The following is a 21,118-nucleotide window of genomic DNA, read 5'->3' as shown; positions in this document are numbered from 1 at the left end:
ACTCCTGGAGTGAGTAAACTACTTCCTGAAAAGAGGTTCAACAAGTTACTCCCCATACTCTCAGCAAAAGGAGGAGCCCAATGGACTTCCACAGTGTTACTTCTGGAGTAATGCCGTTACCAGTTGCCCATACTTAAGGCTAGCCCTACAGACTCAAATCTAACCTGTAATATGAAGTCAACGGTTTTCTATTAACTATTCTTAACTCATCATTAGTAAGTTAACTTTAGTTTCCTAGCTACAATATGTTCTTGCTATCATCAATTTCTGCTTTATGCTCAAGCTCTAGCTCACAGGCTTGTGCTAAAATCCATTTTTAAATTAAAAAAACACTATATAATCAGTGTCTTCTCTAGGAAGAAATCTTTCACTGAATGTGCTTATACTCCATAGTTTTACAACTTTTTCTGTAATATTTCTATTTGAGATCTGGGTCCCGTTAAAGTAGAACTTTCCCATTTCCTTGGGGGATGGGGAAGGAAGGGCAGAAGCAATTGGAGAGATGGCTTATGGAGCTCAGCCATGTTGGCCTGTAAGCAAATAGAATGAAATGGAGCTGGGGAAATGGGGGTTAACAGTATGTTTGTACAAATCAGAAAGAACACGCCACCCATACCAACTTGATGTTTTAATTGTATGTGGCCTCTCTCCACATGCAATATTGACACAACAGATATCAGCAGAGGTGCTGAAGCTGCAGCTTATTTAAGATGAAGGGAATATCACAGCATTCTCCAGTTGATCCCATCACTTTTGGGACTAGCTCCCTCCCTTTGACCCAAATAGCCCAAATCAGTTCTCTCTTCAGGGCACAGTACAATCGCCCCGCCCCCATCTTTACACATGTCTTCATGTTACCCTGGAACTGAGCTGGACTTGTGGGGGGGGGAGGGGAGGAGGAAGGGTGCGCGACTGATTAAAGGCTATATGAACCAACAGTTCTGTGTCTAGTTTCCTTGTGTGTGAAGCATGCTAAGAGGTTTCTTACAGTGGTGATATTCTTGTCCTGCTTTTCTCTGAGGAAAGCACAGGCCAGCACTTTTACGTCCTTCACTTGAGCTGTCATCCTTTGTGCAAGCTTATCAGATGATAAAGACAAATCACACTGGAATGAAGCTTTTAAGGCAGGAGCATCAGCCTTGGTCAAATTGGCAACAAATACAATTTCTGGGTCCAGGACCACTGCTTTTACTGTCATGTTTGGCCGTAAGGAACTCTCTGGGCAAAAAAGAAAAAAGTACTGAGACATATACTTACATCACATCTTAAATTACATCATCAGAAATGCTAACCAACAATTAATTTATGGTGGATTAAGAAGGGCTGTGATTTTATACTGTAGAAAAAAATCTTAAGAAACCTGTTCCTAGTTTCTGATCCGAAGCAGGACTTCATGAAGGTTTTCCTCAAATGATGACACATTATGCTGTGACTTGGTTTCATTACAACCATTTACTAGAATAGAACCCTGTGGGTCCTATAAACGATACATTGCATAATCTACCAGTAGCCAGACAAAGGAGCTGTACATGAAAAGGCTTGTTGAAAACAGTGGGAGCCAGGGTATACTACAGCTGTAAAGTGGTCACATAGGCAAAAAAACCACACACAAAAAACCCCACAACTGAATAAAAAGCTACTGTAAACATCTACTTGTAGTTCCTAACATTAAAAATTACTCGACCTCCTATTTCCAAGTCTTTATGAGTAAATTTCTCAGAAAGAGGTCTCTTTACAGAGCACAAAATTCTCCAACTTGCTCCCCTACAAGAGGTTATATGTTGCAGTTGGAGAATCCAAAGGCATGTGGGAAACAGACGCCTTGCGATACCATAAGTAAAAGGAAAGCAATTAATTGCTTTAACTGAAAAGCTTCAACACTGAATTTTTGCAGGATCAGTCAAGATAGAGCCTAAATTCTTGACCCCTGGCCTATGAACAGAAATAAATTATTCATCATATTAGACCACAGCTGTTCTGAAAAACAAATTGCTTCTTTTTCTTATTTCATCATATTCCAGTGTTGGAGCCTTAAAATTCTACCAAGCAGGGGAAGGTAGGTAGGTTTTGGACTTTTAACTAAAAATCCCCCAAAAATTTCAAACTAGGGAACTCAGTGTTGTTTTCAAGTCTTCTTTAGCCAAGGAGGAATTTTACACTCCAAAAACATATCTGTAAGATCAAATACTCTTTGTAACCTGCATTTAAAGTGTGCTGTTTCTCTCTTCACTTTCTTGCTTTCTTAAAAGCAGAGAACTATGCTTAGACTAATGGTCCATATAGCAGTATGGTAATTTAAGTGTGCTTCCTTTGAATATTTAAGTGTTTTTTTCAGTGCCTAAAGATATACAGCAACTGCTGGGTGAAAAAAATAGGTATGCAAGTTGTTTTTACAAAATTTACTATAACAGGGAAAAATACTTCTATTGTCACTGTAGAAATTGATCCCAGCCTATTAAGATCTCTGGAGAACATACCTAGGTGTTGTACGACAGCAAGAGTTAGATACGATTACTGTTCAGTTCAGTATAATCTTGGCACCTTAACTGACCATATTTATCTTCATTTTGGGGACTTAACACTGCCCTTTGATATACTGTTCCACACAACTTCAAAAAAATATCAGCAAGTTATGTTTTTCTGGATGTTTCCTTTCCCCCAGGGACTCCTTAAAAAGCCAAATACATTTTTGCAAACCTTTGTCATGTTTGGGCTTTCCAGGGGCATGCTTTAACTGAACCTGAGTAGACCTTTCAGTTGAAGCTGTTGGCATGGATTTAATGAAGAAGTCTGCCACTGTTAGCAGGAACTCCACACTGGCGCACACATATAGCTTATCAAGGATAGCAACTACTTCAATGCCATTTGTATCTTGCTTGTAGTTTATATCAATCATATAATTATCTGTCTTGTTGTATTTCTTGTCAATCATTCTGAAAAACAATAAACGTAAAAAACATTATTTTAATTAACTTTTATAGCATTAGAAGAATTTGATAGAGAAGGGACTTGGTAATGGAATGCATTCTTTCTCCTCAAAGTCACTTATTTCAATATATCCCAACTCCAAAGTAATGAATTCCTTTTGTGCTCTATAAGCAAAGAAACTAGGGACAAGTATGAATTCTGTTTTACAGTCATACAAATGTAGTCTAGTGTATTTTATTACAACATTTCAAAAACTGATATAGTGTGACAGGGAATGTGAATCAAGTTTTTAAGTACACAAAACCACCTAGCTCTAAACGGGGTTCAACTTGAGCCAGCAATTCCAAGCTTTATGAAGTTCCAGAGATCCAGGCTTCCTATTTACTTCTCTTTCCGTGTCTGGCAGCTCTATTTTGACATTTGTCCATACTATTATTCCATGGCTCAGCAAATATATACAACAGACAAATTATACCTAACATTTATTTATAAAATTTCAGTAAAGCTGCTAACGCCAAGATTCCTCTCAAAAGTAATTTACAAGTGATAACACTTTCACTGCAGCTCTTCATTTGCGGAGCATTCAACTAACCTCGCTGTTACTTTCTGAATCCCTTCTCTGAGATCATCCAGGGTACACGTCTTGAGTTTAATATTAACATCCATTGAACCATCTGAAAACATCTTCCCTGATGATGCCATGAGATGTAGTCTGAGTTCACCAAGGCGTAAATTGTCACTATGCAGTGAAAGCAGGGACTGCTACAAAAACATTGGGAAACATTAATTATGGGGAATGGAAAAACAGGGAATGGAAGATCAAACATAACTGTATTTCTACTTACGTTAGAGATTGAAAGTACCTTATGATTTGGTTATGAGAGAAGTTAGTTATAGTTATTTAGATGAGATTAGAGCATGGATGAGAGCGGCTAAGATGCTGAAGTGCATCATCTGAGTCAGATGAATGACAGAGAGAGTTTTGTCTCATCAGCAGACTGAAAACAACCCTCTTGACTATACTCCTTAGCTGCGTACATGTGCACAAACTATCAGGTGTGACTGAAAGACATCCTACAGAAGATCTCTTTGCCAAGAAAAGCAGTTGCCCACAACTGCTGAGGGGAGAAAAGAAACCAACTTAACGGCAGCCTCATTCACTACTGTAGTCCATAGATAAATTAACACCATCTCATGATCAACAATATCAAAAGCATCTGACAGATCTAATACAACCCCTGCAGGGACATGTGATCTATATCCACTACCCAGAGAGATTACTGACCAATAGAACCAAAGTTGTCTTTGTCACAAAGCCAGTCTATATCCCACCTGATAAAGTATAGAAAGCCAGGTGTATATCATTCTTGTAGGATAAATATTTGCTTCATATACTGTGGGCGGTTTTTTGTGTTTTCTTTAACTACCTTAAAAAGTATGAACAATAAAGACTTTGATAGCAATTCATCTGATCTTCCTGAAGCCTATGCTATGAATTTCTCAACTGTTTTATTTGTCCTGTGGCAAATGGGCAAGAATGCAACTGAGGTATCTTCAAACTGCACCAAGCGTACAGGGGAAGGATGACAACAAGGAAGAAAAAAATAACCTGGTGTGATCTATCATGCTCAATTAACTGAAGCTTGTAAGCAACAAATACTGGTATTTTGGCTGCACTTACAGCTACCACGACAAACCACGTCAAATTCAGGCTTGCCAAGGCCCTGATTATTATGGAGCCCACTAAACATTTAATAGTTAAGTTGATCCCAATCTCAAACAACTTTTCTTAGCACCTTTTATCAAACTCCATTTATGATTCAAGAATTGTGGTAATAATTATATGCATCACTGTTGCCTTTAGGATATTTTATTTGTACTAGATCACTGCTGGGAACAAACAGAATTGGAAATTAAGCATAAATGAGACTAGCCCTTTTTGTTTTGTTTTTTAACTGTTTTTTCTGGCAATTCTAATTCTGCTATTTCTGTTTCAGAAGCTTCTGGTTTTGGTACTACTACAAGCTTTCAGACATCAAATGATGCATTATGGTTTCTTTCATCTAAAAATGAGTGAGGAAAAGTCTACTTTAATCCGTGAAAGAGTAAACTATACCTTTGGAATGATTCATTGTATATTGACAGGTTTCAGAGTAACAGCCGTGTTAGTCTGTATTCGCTAAAAGAAAAGGAGGACTTGTGGCACCTTAGAGACTAACCAATTTATTTGAGCATAAGCTTTCGTGAGCTACAGCTCACTTCATCGGATGCATACTGTGGAAACTGCAGAACTGTGTAGTTTCCACAGTATGCATCCGATGAAGTGAGCTGTAGCTCACGAAAGCTCATGCTCAAATAAATTGGTTAGTCTCTAAGGTGCCACAAGTACTCCTTTTCTTCATTGTATATTATTATAACTAATTTTTTGCTAATAGTTTATTAACTTCAATACCACACAAACAGTGATGGCGGGGGGGGGGGAGGGAGGAGAAATTTATATTCTATCTGAAAATTTGGGATATTACAGGGTAAATTTGAGGAAGCTCAGACATTAAGTGAGTGAAGAATGGAATCCATTCTGCATAATTAGCAAAAGTGTGATTCAGGTACATCATCTAGCTACAACATATGTGATTTTTGTCACATCAATCACACCAAATGTTAATTTCACTAGCCAGAGTATGGGTTTAGCCAGGGGAAGAGGACAAAAATCTCAGCTGGGAGCAACTGCCCCCTTCTACTTTACTTTCTCTCCCACCCCACATGCAGGAGGCTGCTTCTTCTCTCACACCCCTTCTCCACCGCAAGTTCAGGGTATGGGGAGGGGTCTTATGCTGCATCTTGGGCCTGGGCTCCTGGGCCTGTCCGACCCATTACTGCTGGCATCAAGTGGTGGGGGTGGAACTGGGCAATTGGCTCCTGCCTGGTGGGGTAGAGCACACGTGTCTTGTCACTGTGGTAAGGTAGTTGCTGGATCTCTAGGTATGATGCTGGGAGCTAAAGCTGAAAGCCATTTTTGCGCTCTGAAAGGGATTTATCCCTATATGACCAAATTAGAAAAATGCTCTGGGTTTTTTCACCTTTCACTCAGCCAGAATCTAGGTGTTCTGGTTTTGAGGGTTTAAATCACAACTGTCCCAATGTTGGCTGGTTCCAGTGGAGCGGGTGGGTTAGCAAGGGTCTGACAGAGGTTTCTGTAACCCAGTGGCCTGTTTGGGCATTGGTCCTGGGCATAATGTGCATGGTGAATGGGCACACATCTACGTCTCTCACAGCTTGTGGTTCATCTCAGCCTCTCTCCCTGACTTACTGGAAAGAAGGGGAGCAGGTTAGGACTCTGGATTCCAGTCAGAGTCCTTGAGCATGCCTGAGGGTGCAAAAGGAGGGTGGCTTCACAGTTACCCTCAGATTTACAGTCCAACCAGGCTATTGGTGTTCTTTGACATTCGCATCAGCACAACTTTGCAGGTGAGTTGTGGGCCGTCAATCCAGTTGGATTATAGTTTTAAATTAAGTTGGGGCCTCTGCATTTAACCATATTAGGCTGTCTGTCTGTCAGCATTTACAAATCCAAAACCACACAAGAATTACAAGGTCACAACCTGAAACAAACATTTTTTCATTATGCCTAGTGTTTAAGACACACACATACATGCAGAAGTTTTTGTTTCATTTTAAACAAACATTCCCATGTGTCAATTGTTGTCAGTGGCATTCCCAGGGGCCACTAAGAGCAGATTTAGCATTTGTTTTATAGCCACCTACAAACACTTCACATTTTCCAAGGTTAGCCTCACTTGAACATCTCATTTGCCTAAACACTTTGCAATTTTTTAAACGAATTGCCATTTTTAGCTCAATAATGCAGTTTCCATTTTACTTAATAAAGCCTAATGCCCAGTGTAAACTGGAATGATGTTTCAAATACGCACATATGTAATTTTTCATGGGAACTGGAACTGGTTTACCATATTCCTAGTAGTATTTATTAAAATGGAAAAGTATGCAACAATTTTACCCAAGTAGTTCATAAGTAACAGAATGCAAATCGTAAGTTCTACGGCAGCAAAGGTGTCATACAAAGTTAACAAGAATAGAGAATGGTTTTATTCTCCTATCATGAGTTTTGCTGACAAAAAAATTGACATTTTTTCCCCCCAGCTTTTAGAAGATTTCACCACATACCTCATTACGGTCATTGATGTAAAGAACTATTGAAAGTGACTCAAAATTGAACTCAAATTTAAGAGTTGAATAATATTCCACGGGAGGCTGTAATGCAGAAATATCTGTTTGTCCTGAAGTGAGACCAGGATCTGCAAATTGAAAGACAATTTCATGCACTCACAACAACTTAATTTTGCTTTTAAAAACCAAGAAGTCTATTAGAATATGTCCCAAAAAGCTTAATAGTATCTTTCAAGTTCAGAAGGTTAAGAATGAATTAGTCCTAACAAAAAGCCCTCCTGATACAATTCAAGGACTGTGTTAAGATCATGCCTGGTAAACAAGACACAGTGTGAGACTGAAAAATCAATGAACCAAAACTGGTTTATCAGAAACTAGGCCTAATTGGTACACAAAATGAGAGGATGGGCTATTCCACACATCATTCCCTTCTGGGGTCCTTTAAAAAAGTGATTTTGGGGAAAATACTGGCTACTGGAGCTGGCTTAACCACCTTCTGGGACCCTGAGCCTTTGTCATCCCAATATGAAAGATGTCCAGACCAGATGAGGCCAGAGACCCATATGACATTGTCACCTTGACCGGCTCCAGCTGAATCCCATACATCTACTGGGATTAGAGTATTTGTCTCTCTGCCTGCCACATGTCCTTTTCCTGCCCCACCTTATTTCTTCTCTTTCCTATCCCACTCCTTTTTCCCCATGGTGTCAATATAAGCTGGCCAAGACTGTATATTTTGCAACACTGCTGTTACCCTGTGACCAGGAAGAGGCAATTAAAAGCAATGCTCTTTATAGCCTGATGCTGGTACACGTTTTCCAGTTCTGGACATGGTAGATAAGACCATGAGCTGTGCCTCTGTTTCTCCAAACAGCAACGTTGCAAGTGAGAGTCAACACCAGAGACAGAAGCTGCATTTCCTATCTTTGCTTTTGTTTTCTCTTCCCTGTTGTGCATGTCTGCCTTGTTTTGTCTTCTAGGAAAGTGGATAAGATTTTAACAGCAACACTAGCACCAACCCATATCTATCAACTTCTTCTCTTTTCTCCAAAACAACAGCTATTATCGTCTTGACCGTCAAAGGAGGAGGTTTTTCCTTCTAAAACCTCTCTCCAACAAAAGGGAACAATGGATGGTGCTAAAATGAAATCCTTAATCAATACTTTAGATTTCAAATGTTTTAACGGATTTTCCTTCTTTTCTGTATCCATAATAAAAGTTAAAAGAATTTTTAAAGGTGTGTTTGCAATGGTACTGAGCAAGCTGAGATCTCTTTATACCAAGCTCTAAACCTTGTTTAAGGCTCTTTAATGTGGACAGTGACAGGATCTCGTTAACATCTTTGACTCTTTGGGTCCATATACTCCAGCTAATTACAACAGCATGCACATTTAAGTATGTCTTTCAATCTATCTGGTTTTATCATTTAGGGTCTGCGTGGGTTGTCACTTTACCTGAAGAAACTACATCTATGGAAGCAATTTATTATGAATTGACAAATGAAACTTGTTTTACAAAAGCAATAAGTATAAATATCTTAATAAATATTGTTCAGTTTTTATTCAGCTTCATAGTAATATCACTACTCTTCCCTTAGTTACAGATAAACAATGTTATACTTTCAAAGTACATGCAATTAACAACTGAAAACAGCTCATCTTTTTCTGAACTCGCCAAATTTTGGATTAAAGTTGTACCTTCACAGAGATGAGAATCACTTTGATCTTTTTCCTTTTTTGTTTTTTGAGCTTCTTGAAGGGTCTGTTGTGTAGCACTAGACTGGGAAGAAGCATCTCCAAGGTTATCCAGCAAAATTTTCATGAGGACAGTTAGGTCATCTTCACTGACAGCAATCTGTAAATTGTCAAATACAACAATTTCCAGTGAAGACATTCAACACCACATATTGAGAACTTGCCTCTTCATTAGTAGTACCATCACCACATTATCCAACCTAGACACTCCAGTCCAATACATTCCATGTTAGTGAAGGTCTTTTCTTTCCAGCAATTCCTATCAACATTCTAATTAAGGGATGTTTCCTCTTTAAACAAGATTGTAATTTTATTGAAAAACACAATCTTGGCTGAAGAAGTCTAGAAATTCTCAGATGAAGAATATTTTTCCTTTTTCCAAGATGCCATTTGCTTCTTTTCGATTTAAACGAAAAGAACCTAATCCACCGCTTTCAAACGCTTGCTGGCCCCACATAGCTTAATAACTATTTAATAAAAGAGTGAGTTAATTCATATGGAACAGAATTCCTTTGCCAATGGAAAAAAAAGCAGGCAACATTAAGTCTGGGAAGTGTTAAACTATGACAACTCTTTTTATGACCGAGTAAATAAGTAATTCAACATTATGGAATCCTAATGCAAAATAGAATGTTATGAATATATAATTATTAATACAATTTATGAGAAACAGCACCACACCTTTACAGGACAATTCTTAAAGTCTCTAGAAATGTATGCTGTTAACGCATTTAGGTTTTACAACATTTGAATAACTACATTGGGCCTCCTTTGGTGCCATGCCACTAATGGATTCTGGCCATAGGACAGACATCTCCAATCCCTGGCCAAAAGGGCCTGATACATCAGTTCCCTCCTCCTTACTGGTACAGGGGTTAGGCAACCCCGACTCTGATTCCTGGCTAAAATTTGGGACTCTTGAGGCCATTAAAGTGGGACTCTTGCTACACTGTGAACATGATGGGGAAAGAAAGTGAAAGGATAAAGCTGAGGTCTGATGATTTCTCTTTACAATAAAAACTGATAAAGACTTAACATTCACTCAAATAACTGTAATACAGGGCAGTCAAACTAAGCGGAGTTTCAGAGCCTGCAGCTTAGCTTCTGGATTCTAGCAAAGCAGTTTTCTTTCTTGCTCTGATAAAGCAGCCAGGTTTGGTCTGCTTGTGTTAAGTTGCTGCATAATAAAGGAAAACTCATGTGGATGGATACAGCTGGCTATTAATCCAAAAGACTATGGTATCTGAGTTCTGCCAGGATCAGCTGATCCTAAATACAGGCTTCATTTTATTTTATTTAATTTATTGTATCATGCACCCAAATCATTAAGTATTGGCCATCTGACTACAATGAAGCCATACAACATCTGGCACCACAACTACATCAGATCACAGTCAGGCTGGAATTGTGCATGACTGGGAGACAGCCAAGGAACACCGTGGTACCAAATAAACCAGTATTCTGTAAATATCAAGAACCTAAAGTGCTACAAAACAAGTTTACAAGTTCTGCCTAATCGTTACAGAAATCTATTACTACTTACAACACAACAATTAGTTTGCCGTGGCGTTACCTGCATAGGTTTTAGGTCTCCTTTGATCCCAATTGCTGGAATATCGTGATACCAAGCTGCAGCTAAATTTCTCTGAACTGACAAAACCAGATTTACTGGCTGTAAAATTTCAACATCTGGTTGAGAAGCAGTGGGTATAATACTCCTGAAAACACACAGAAAAAGATTCAAGTAACATCTATTGAATCTCTGTTGACATACAGGTCTTCCCCTACTTCTCCACGAGTAGCTGGGAAATTAGAGAATGGAGCAGGTGAAAACCTAGATTTCTGCACAGAAACCATGCCCAAAAACAACAACTTGGAGCTTTGCCCTTCAGCCTTTTCATGGGACTGCAGCAATAAAGCCCATTCAAATCTCAACTCAGAACCATATCTTAAATGTTTTAGTTTATGTATTCATGAGAAAAGGATACAGTGGTTGCCACTAGCAAGTAAAGATTCCCACAGATATCACACAATCTCTGCAGTTGTGCACTTCTTTTCTATGTAAAGTATAGGGTAGTGCAGTATCACAGGTACCACTGTGCAATAACTGTAGGTAAACATTAGCTTGTCAGCAAAAACCACTGTGGCAAAGCCAACCATCGTATGTTCCTGGAGAATATATGGAGTACATTCATCTCTAGTACTATACGTAACAAGAGTGTTTCCCACGCAATAATGTATTAATTTATTTCTACTGATTTTACATTTATGATGCAAAAAATAAAAGTATATAAAATGTGACAGAAGATGTGAGCCTGTGTGTGAATGTATATCTGTATTCTGGTAGTGAAAGGTAGTGCCTTGATTGTAAGTTTACAAATTAACCACAAGACCCTTTATACTGTTCATGTGTCAATTCCAAAGAACCCAAGCCAAGTATTTAAAAAAAAACAAAAAACAAAACAGTTTTGTCCTTCCAGGAAACCTAGGAATCCAACTCCTATCCTCTAAAAACAGTGTTAAATAGAACAGGAACTAAAGAAAATGTTTTTTTTAAAAGCAGATTTAACAATTAACATACTGAGCCTCTTCAATCAACCACTTTGCTTTTCTGCTGCACAACTTCCCTCTTCCCCATGACATCTGTATAACCTGTTTAGGGATTACATTTTTCGAGGCACAGGCCTTATCTTCTTACCCTATGCAGAGCAGTGTTGGCACTTTAACTGTTTTCCAACACTAATTATAAACATTCAGTATCAAGGGAAACACAGTAGTTTATACCTTGATAGCTTCAAATGAGTGAGCTGCACATCCATGTTGTCAATGACTGGAGGGACAGAAGATTTATCTGTGAAGTCCAATTTAAATTCATTCTGAACTCTGATCAAACCAAGATCTGCTACCAGAGCATTATGGGAGACCGAAGACTCAGGGATGACTAAAACTGGAGCTTTTAAGTTGATATCCATTGAAAGGCGGAAGCTCTTCTTAGCAAAATCTTTCACGCTGGAAGCAGCCATTTCTGCAGCCTGGACTGTAGCTGCACTCAGGGCTTCCTTTGGTGCTTGGAAATTGTTCAGGAAGTTCTGTTGGAAAACAGCATTATCTCGCGTAGCACAAAAATAAACACTTTACATCAGGGTTCCCAAGCCGTGGGCCATGACAGTCCTGGGTGGTCCGCTGGTGCAGCTATGGGTGGAGTTGGGGGTGGCATGGGAGGCAAAGCAGACAGTGACAGAGGGCAAAGTGGAGCCGCTGGGCGGAAGACGAGAAGGGGCCAGTCCTGAGAAGCAGCGGCTGGAGGGTTCGCAGCCATTCTGACTACGAGCCACCACACCCTGCCAATCCAAGAGTGTCAAGGACCCTGGAGTATTGGCCCCACAGCCCTCCCAGGGACTGGGGCTCAGAGGAGCTGCTGTTTCCACCTCGACAATGCCATGATCAGAATCATCATAGAGAATGGCCAGGCCTGGCCCAAACACCTGCCGCTGCCCTGTACTGACAGCCCCTGAGCCTTTCCCTCATTCCTTGGCAGAGGGTGCCTGTGAAGCATGCCAGGATGCTGGGTGGGTGATTGAGGCAGAGCTGCCAGGTGACAAGCTCAAGGCACTCAATAGGCTGCTGAGGCAGAGGTTGTCAGTGGAGCTGGCTGTGGCACCTGCTTAGTCCCTTTGCGCTCTCGCTGGCCCTGGTCCCTGCTAAAATATAGTTAAGTTGCAGTTCACAATTCTTAAGTCTATCTGCCTCACTTACACGATCATCTGCTAGCTAAGATTCTAACTCATGGGTACTCAGTGTTGAATTCAACCCTACTTGGAACATGCATCTAAAGCAGGATGTACTGTGTACATTTATGTCTAGTAGTTGTACTTTTGGTTGATAAGGTATCTATATCTGAAGGGTTTACGCTCACATTCAACTATTCGTACATGCCAAAACTAAGTCACCATATCACTCTTGTACTTCATCATTCCCCTTCATATTTATCAACTCACTGAGTGGTGCAACTTTTAAACATTATGTGTTCAGGGTAAGGAACTTGGTCTTACATGTTTATGTTTCAGAGACACAAAGTGAGTGAGGTAAAATCTTTTATTAGATTAACTTCTGCTGGTGAGAAAAGTTGGTCCAATAAAAGATTTTACCTCACCCAGCTTGTGTCTCTCATATCCTGGGATCACCACATCTACAACACCACTGCATAAAACAGGTTTCTGTCTTGCATTCTTGGGCAGCACAGAAACTATTAACTGAAACTAAATGTACCAAATTATACATGCTAGTAACAACATCTTACCAGAAGTGACATGAAGAATTTATGGAGATAAACTATCTGAATGCAGCCCACTTTTAGACACATTTTACCATCCACCTTGGACATATCGGTGTAGTCTTCTCCTTCAGTAGCGTTTGGATAAAGGACCATTTTGAATCGAAACACTTCCTCTCCCACTATGGAGACAGCCTGGAAGAATTGAATTGAGCTATTTTATTAAATATATGTATTTAGTATCCTAGAGTAACCTTTTGTTAATTCTGTCACAGCCCAAGAATGTAACACAAGCTGTCTAAAACAAATAGGATGTAACCACGAGTGGATTAACAAGCAATATATGTGACTTGGTGGTGATGGGGGACTTCAATCATCCAGACATCTATTGGGAAAATGTTACAGCAGGGCAGAGATTATCCAACAAGTTTTTGGAATGCACTGGAGACAACTTTTTATTGCAGAAGGTGAAGAAAGCAACAAAGGGAGAGGCTATTCTAGATTTAATTCTGACAAACAGAGATGAATTGGTTGAGAATTTGAAGATGGAAGGCACCGTGGGTGAAAGTGATCATGAAATGATAGCTTCATAATTCTAAGAAATGGTAGGAAGGCAAACAGTAAAATTAAGACAATGGTCTTTAACAAAGCAGACTTTAGCCAACTCAAAGAATTGGTAGGTAAGATCCCATGGAAAACAAGTCTAAAGGATAAAACAGAGTTCAGGAGAGTTGGCAGTTCTTTAAAGAGACATTATTAAGGACACAAGCGCAAACCATCCCAATACTGAGGAAAGCTGAGATGTATAATGAGAGACAACCCTGTCTTAACCAGGAGATCTTTAATGACCTGAAATGCAAGAGAGTCATAGAAGAAGTGACAGGTTTCAGAGTAGCAGCCGTGTTAGTCTGTATTCGCAAAAAGAAAAGGAGTACTTGTGGCCCCTTAGAGACTAACAAAGAAGTGGAAACCAGTTCAAATTATGAAGGATGAATATTAAAAAAAACACCACAAGCATGTAGGGACAAAATGAGAAAGGTCAAGACACAAAATAAGAGGCAAACAGTAACAAGAAAACATTTTACCAATACATCAGAAACAAGAGGAAGACAGAGGACAAGGTAGGCCCATTACTCAATGAGGAAGAAAAGAGGGTAATAGAAAATGCAGCGTGAAATGCCTTTTTTGTTTCCATTTTCACCAAAAAAAATTAGCAGTGATCAGACGACTAATACGGTCAACATCAGTGTAAATGGGATAGGAGCTGAGGCTCAAACTGGAAAACAACAAGTTCAGAGTTACACAGACAAATTTGATATCTTCAAGTCAGCAGGGCCTGACAAAGTACATCTTAGAAGGATCTTGCTAAAGGAATCTCTGAGACATTAGTGATTATCTTTGAGAACTGGTGGACAGTAGCTATCAATGGTTCATAGACAAGCTGGAAAGGCATGTCAAGTGGGATCCTGTAAGGATCTGTCCTGAGTCCGGTTCTATCCAATATCTTCATAAAGATTTGGAAAATGGCAGAGAGAGTATACTTAAAGTCTGAGGACAACACCAAGATAGGAGGGGATTAGACAGGACAGAATTAGAATTGAAAATGATCTTAAACTGAAGAAATGGTCTGAACTAAATAGGATACAATTCAGTAAGGACAAATGCGTAGTACTATGCTTAGGAAGGAATAATCAACTGCACAAATACAAAATGGAAAATGACTGCCTAGGAAGGAATACTGCAAAAAATTATATGGGGGTTACAGTGGATCACAAAGAGTCAACAATTAAATACTGTCACAAAAAAATAGCAAACATTCTGGGACATATTAGCAAAAGTGTTCTAAGCGAGAGACACGAGAAGAGATTCTTCCACTGTACTCAGTACTGATAAGTCATCAGCTGGAGCATTGTGTCCAGTTCTTGGCACCACAGTTCGGGAAAGATGTGGAGAAACACCAGAGGAAAGCAACAAAAGTGGTCCAAGGTCTAGAAAATATGACCTTGAGGAGAAATTTGGTAACAGTCTTCAAGTACATAAAAGGTTGTTATAAAGAGGAGAATAAATTCTTCTCCTTAGCCACTGAGGACAGGACAAGTAGTAATGGGCTTAATTTGCAGCAAGGGCGATTTAGGTTAGATATTAGGAAAAGTTTCCTAACTGAAAGGGTAGTTAAGCACTCAAATAAATTACATGGGGGTGAAAGGGTGTGGAATCTCTATCACTAGAGGTTTTAAGAACAGGTTAGACAAACACCTGTCAGGATGGTCTGCATGACTTATCGAGGTACCTTTCAGTCCTATGATTCTATGTTTAATACAGCAAATGATGGATACACAAGTTTGAGTGAATCCAGTCAATTCTATTATCTCATTTAGCTATTTCTGGTTTACTGGAGATTTTAGTCATTTTGCCAAAGGGTAAATCAGAACACTAGCCTAAGCAAATAATGAAATATTCAGAAGAAAATACTTTACTTTCCTGGTTTAAATGTAGTTTATAAACTCAGTTTTTTAACTTGACAATTTTTGAAGCAACACATTTGTCTTCCACATACATATCTCGATAAAATTGATTAAGCAATTGATTGTGCTCTGTTTAGCCATACAGTATCTCTTTAAAAAAATCATAATTTCTATAATCTTATCTCATTGCACAAGTCACCTTTTTATGAATGGTCTTTGGATCAACATTTGTGATTATGATGTCTTCAAGTCTGGAAAAAACCTTTATCTTTTTAGTTTTCATAGAAACAGAAGCATCCATTCCTGATGAAAAAAATCCAATTTTAGTTCATAGTAACAACAGGTAATCCATTTTTGCTAAAACTCAAAAAAGAATGTAACAAGCTGTTCAGCCTTAGGAGTTTCTGATCTAACCATTTACTTGATGCCCTCTACCACATATTCGTAGATTAGTGATGAAGAGACAAGACGATTTCTAACTTTCTCTGAAAATACAGGGTTGAGTACCAGTTACTAACACTGATGAGTGCCTAACTCTTAGAGAATTTCAAGTCCACAGCATTTCTAGTGAGTTAGCAACTCAAGGTTTTTTTAATTCACCCTATTAAAATCTAAGCACTTATGTATCTTTGCCAAATACATTTTCCTCCATCACACGTGTACCTTGGCTATTAAAAATCTCAGATTAATGCTCAGTTGCTCTCTCATCTCCTGTTACAAATTTAAGCAAATGCTATTGAAATATTGATGTATAACTTCTACAGTAGCTTTTTAAAACTTAGGGGGGAAAAGCAATGATGCATCTCCTTAAACTCTACTAGTCAAAATACTTAACTGATAACTTACCTTGTATTTTAATGTCTGCAATGTTACATTTCTGATCACAGACAAAAACGTTGAATGCATTCAACTTCACAGTAAGTTTCAAGTCATATACATCTTCATGGGCTGCACCACTAGATACTACGTAGCAGAAAGAACCATGGTCAGAAGAGGGCACATTCATCCCAGTAATTTAACAGAGGCAAAACATCTTGTAGTAATTAAAGGTTTATATATACACACACGGTTCAAAATTTATCTGTTGCAACACCTTGGAAATCTTAACTCTATTTGACCAAAGCTACAGCAAAATCTGATTACATTGTGTAGAAGACTGATAATTGTTCTGGGACAAGAACAGCAGTCAAATGAAATATAGGCATAGCAATCACTTCAAAACAGAATATGGTTACATTTTCCATATTTGTCCTCATTTGAAACCTCCTCTGAGAATAGTATAATTCCAAACACAATTAGTAGTTCATTCTTTACATATTCAGGAAAGAAAACCAGACTTCACAGTGTGGTGAGAAATCACCCTCAACACTGTCTATCCTGGACAGGAAGGGAAGCCTGCAGGTGTAGGGAGAAAAGCAGCTCCTAAGACACAGACCAAGACCAATTAGGACAGTCAGTCAATTTCAAGCTCAAGCCTATCAGGCTTAAAAATAACTCTTAAAAACCCCCAAACTAGCCAATCCTTAAATACCTTCTAACAAAACTCTCTTTACTGCCCCCATCACTAGGTTACAGGCAGCGCTTGCTGATATGAGCGTTTAGGATTCCCCTTATAAACTGTGTTTCCGTATAGTCAGAAAGTTGGCAAATACACAGTGAAGTTTGGTTGATTTCAAAAGATACAAGCATTCATATGGAATTGTCATATTAGGCAGCAAGAGGAGGTAGTGGCACATACACTTATGAAGCACCAAACTTCAGGTATGTTTCACTGCTGTAATGTGTAGTGAGTTTTGATGAGTCACAGTTCAGTGAGGGTATCTGACAACGAAGCCTCATCCTCTGCAGCTCCAAGTTTTATAGGACTTTCGACTGGCCTTTTCAACTTGTCATGCTGTCTCCTTCAGTGAGATGTTAAGGCTACCAACAATTTCTTGCTACATGTTTGAAAAATGCAATGAAGGGGTGTACATATTATGGCAGCTAACTTGTCATCTTTTACGAGAAGCACCCTTGTTTTTCCACAACCATTGTTAATGTTCAATTAGAATACTACTTTATCTACCTATAAGGAATAGTAAAGAAAGGTATTTGTCAAGTGACCAGTTTTAATTCATTCAGGTAATTAAAGTTATGCAAGAAGCTAATGGGGAAGAAGTTGGAGTGTGAAATGATCATACCTCACCTCACTAATTCATACTAATGAAATAGCTTAACCATTGATAAAGCCAGGTTTGTTTATTTTAGACTTTTGGTGGATGTGAATGTCAGGCAAATTAACCAGTCAAGGTAATGGTCTATAAAAATGAATTCACTATTTGGGAAAATACCTAATGCTAGTAGTATTTGTGGAACAAGCAAGTGTTTAGCAATTACCAAAAAGAAGATTCAATATCCTTAGAAACTCATCTGTGATTTTTGTTCAAACAGATATTTAACATTGTGATTTACTATTGTCTTTTTCCATGTACAACCGGGTGAGTGACTAATGTGTTGCCAGATGAACGACAACAGAGTTCTGTGTTGCTTGCAAACAATGTTGATTAACAGCAGCTGGCATGCTATTGCACCACAAATAAAGATACGGAATTTCCAATATCACAATACCTGCTTTGAGAACAGCGCTTTTTTGTTCCTCTCTTTGAGGTTTTGGGTCAAATCCTTTATCAGAGCTGGTAAGGCCACCTGATGGAACACTGTATGTGACAAAGTTCATGATGGAAAGTAAGGCTTCTGTGTGGAGTATTAGATCCAAAGATGAAAAGGACACCTGACATGATGTGTGTGTGAGAGAGAGAGAGAGAGAAAAATGGTAATATTAATGAAAACGTATCATACTGGTATGTTATGTCTTTGTATGACTAATTCAAAATTATCACCACTGAAATGTAGAAAAAATTACTTACTCTCTACTTATGTAATCCGACATTTTTGACCAACGTAGCATTGCATAGCAATAGAGAAGAAAGGCGCCAAAATGCTGTCACATCAAAGCTTAGAATGATACAAGACAATCCTACAAGGACATTATACCACCTTCTGTGCCAAATATAAAATCTGCTATTTGATGTGAACCTGCATTTTTAACTAGCGCTCCTTAGGGGAATATAATATACAGTATTAATATTACTTTATACTGCTTAATCCTTCTCCATGTCACAGCTCAGGGCCAGAAAGCACTGCATGTTTAACTATGGCTCTGAAAAAGCCAACCAAGGACACACAGCTGTTTCTGTCTAGAGCACCTACTACATCTAGGTGAAGTTCTGGGATAATAAAAGGCTTCAAACAACACATCCACAATGGAGGGTGAGCTATAGTGGTTGTCACTAAAATCTATACCGTTAAAATATGACAGAACGTAAGCTAGCACGGTATTGCCTTGTACTACAGTAACTTTTGGCAAATATTTATTTTATTATATCCATGGCCTCTCTGGCCTTCCCCCCTCATCTCTGAAGTGCATATTTCATCACTTAATGAGATTCAAAAGGTGACTTGCCCCTGCAAAGAAGCAAGTAGTCTTCTATACTACAGCTGCACTGGAGCTGCTCACTGTCGTCCATGTGATCCATGTGTACAGAGCTTGCTTGCTTGAAAAGGATACTGAAAGGGGGTGGGAAAATAGAGCTGAGCTAGCTCACCTGGGGTGCAGTCTATCCACCAAGGAAACTTTGTGAAGAACTCTTCCTCCGAGCAAGGAGTAGCCTCTTTGTGACACTGTCTCCCGTGTTCCACTTGGGATAGTACACTGCTCGAGCCTGCTTGGCTCATGTCATAATTTAAAAGCCACCCAGTCCAGCGCGTTTACATAGCACAACTGTTCCTTCCCACTCTGGCTCTATGAGCTTTTACTTTTCTACCACAAATATATTCCCATGTGATATATTAACAAGTTTACTACTCTAGAGTACACCACTTCCTCACTTTTAGCAAATCACATCCCACAAACACTATTGTCAGAAATTGGCATTGTCACTTAGCTAAGAACAGATTAAAAATTCATCAGTTCCCATTTAAAAATGAATAATCAATTCTAGACACACCATTTTTCACGTTACCTTAAAACCAAGTGTACTTTAAAAAAAGATATTTTTAGTTATTCTTTCAAAATAATTACATATTAACATAGGAACTCACCTAAAAAGCTTGCTGAAGTCTATGTACTTATACTTACGTTGACAGCTTGCTTGGTATTTTTGTAAGTAGTGGTAAAGTCTGGTCCATCTGCATCAGCCTATAAAAAGAGTCAAGACTGAAGCACACAGTAACAATATCTGTATTTTAGCAGATGAAGTACAAAGTTGAAATTGAAATAAGGTGCCAATTTTTAACCATAAGAATAATTAATCAAAGGAAAAGATTACAAAGAGACATAATCAATTCACCATTGCTCGGAGACCTTAAAATTAAGACTGGATGTCTTTCTAAACAATACCTCCTTTGCCAGCATAAGTTAATGGGGTCTATGTGCAAATTTACTGGGTGAAATTCTATAGCCTATCTTAATTAGGGGGTTAGAATAAACAATTTATAATAGCCCCTCTTGCCTTCAAATCTACAAACTACCTGACAGCCATTCTGAAAATACCATAATAAGCTCTCAAAACTGGAGACTCTCATACAAAACCAACCTTCCACACCAACTTCCACGTGGCTGGACTTTACAAAAACAAGACAAGACAAGCCATTTACAATGCACACTTTACTTCTTTACAGAGGAAAAAGGACAGTAAACTATCTAAACTCCTACGTGACACAGGGGGCTACAAAAGTGGTACCCTTAATTCACCCAACAATATTGTTCATCTATCCAACCACACACTTAGCCCGACAGAAGAGTCTGTCCTATCTCAGGGACTCTCTGCACCACCACCCCCATGCATATGATACAGTTCTGCGGTGATCTGGAAACCTACTTTCGACGTCTCCGACTCAAGGAATATTTTCAACACACCACTGAACAGAGCACTGACCTACAGGAACCCTCCTACCAACACTACAAGCAGAAGAATTCTGTGTGGACTCCTCCTGACGGTCGAAATGACAGACTGGACTTCTAGTGCTTCCGCAGACGTTCACAGGCTGAAGTTGTGAACAAACAGCATCACTTGCCCCATAACCTAGCTGTGCAGAAGGCAACGCCATCCACAGAAACAACCCTGACATTATAATCAAAGGGGCTGACAAAGGAGGTGCTGTAGTCATCATGAACAGGTTGGATTATGAACAGGAGGCTGCCAGACAACTCTCCAACACCATATTCTACAGGCCACTATCCTCTGATCCCACTGAGGAGTGCCAAAAGAAACTACACCATCTGCTCAAGAAACTCTCTGCTAGAGCACAGGAACAAATCTACACAGACACACCCCTAGAGCCCCGACCAGAGGTATTCTATCTGCTACCCAAGATCCATACACCTGGAAATCCTATTTGGACTCTCTCCTCAGACCTTATGCTGCCAGGATTCCTAGCTATCTTTGAGACACCACTGACTTCCTGAGGAA

General features: G+C 39.1%; 1 protein-coding gene across 1 annotated transcript in view; it reads right to left on the bottom strand.

The window, feature by feature from the left end:
- VPS13C (vacuolar protein sorting 13 homolog C) overlaps positions 1-21,118 on the bottom strand; it is a 191,594-nt gene that overhangs the window by 72,684 nt on the left and 97,792 nt on the right. Inside the window, exons 41-52 of the mRNA XM_074966157.1 lie at positions 19,786-19,845; positions 18,216-18,378; positions 16,455-16,571; positions 15,808-15,911; positions 13,171-13,338; positions 11,655-11,959; positions 10,444-10,588; positions 8,814-8,970; positions 7,114-7,244; positions 3,521-3,690; positions 2,698-2,933; positions 989-1,218 (exon numbers count right to left, since the gene is read on the bottom strand). Coding sequence (XP_074822258.1) covers positions 989-1,218; positions 2,698-2,933; positions 3,521-3,690; positions 7,114-7,244; positions 8,814-8,970; positions 10,444-10,588; positions 11,655-11,959; positions 13,171-13,338; positions 15,808-15,911; positions 16,455-16,571; positions 18,216-18,378; positions 19,786-19,845 — 1,986 coding nt within the window. The remainder of the gene's footprint in view (positions 1-988; positions 1,219-2,697; positions 2,934-3,520; positions 3,691-7,113; positions 7,245-8,813; positions 8,971-10,443; positions 10,589-11,654; positions 11,960-13,170; positions 13,339-15,807; positions 15,912-16,454; positions 16,572-18,215; positions 18,379-19,785; positions 19,846-21,118) is intronic.

Source organism: Natator depressus, chromosome 10 (genome assembly GCF_965152275.1).
Source record: "Natator depressus isolate rNatDep1 chromosome 10, rNatDep2.hap1, whole genome shotgun sequence".
NCBI lineage: Eukaryota > Metazoa > Chordata > Testudines > Cheloniidae > Natator > Natator depressus.
Note: the sequence above shows the minus strand (reverse complement) of the source record. Positions and strands in the feature narration are given on the sequence as shown.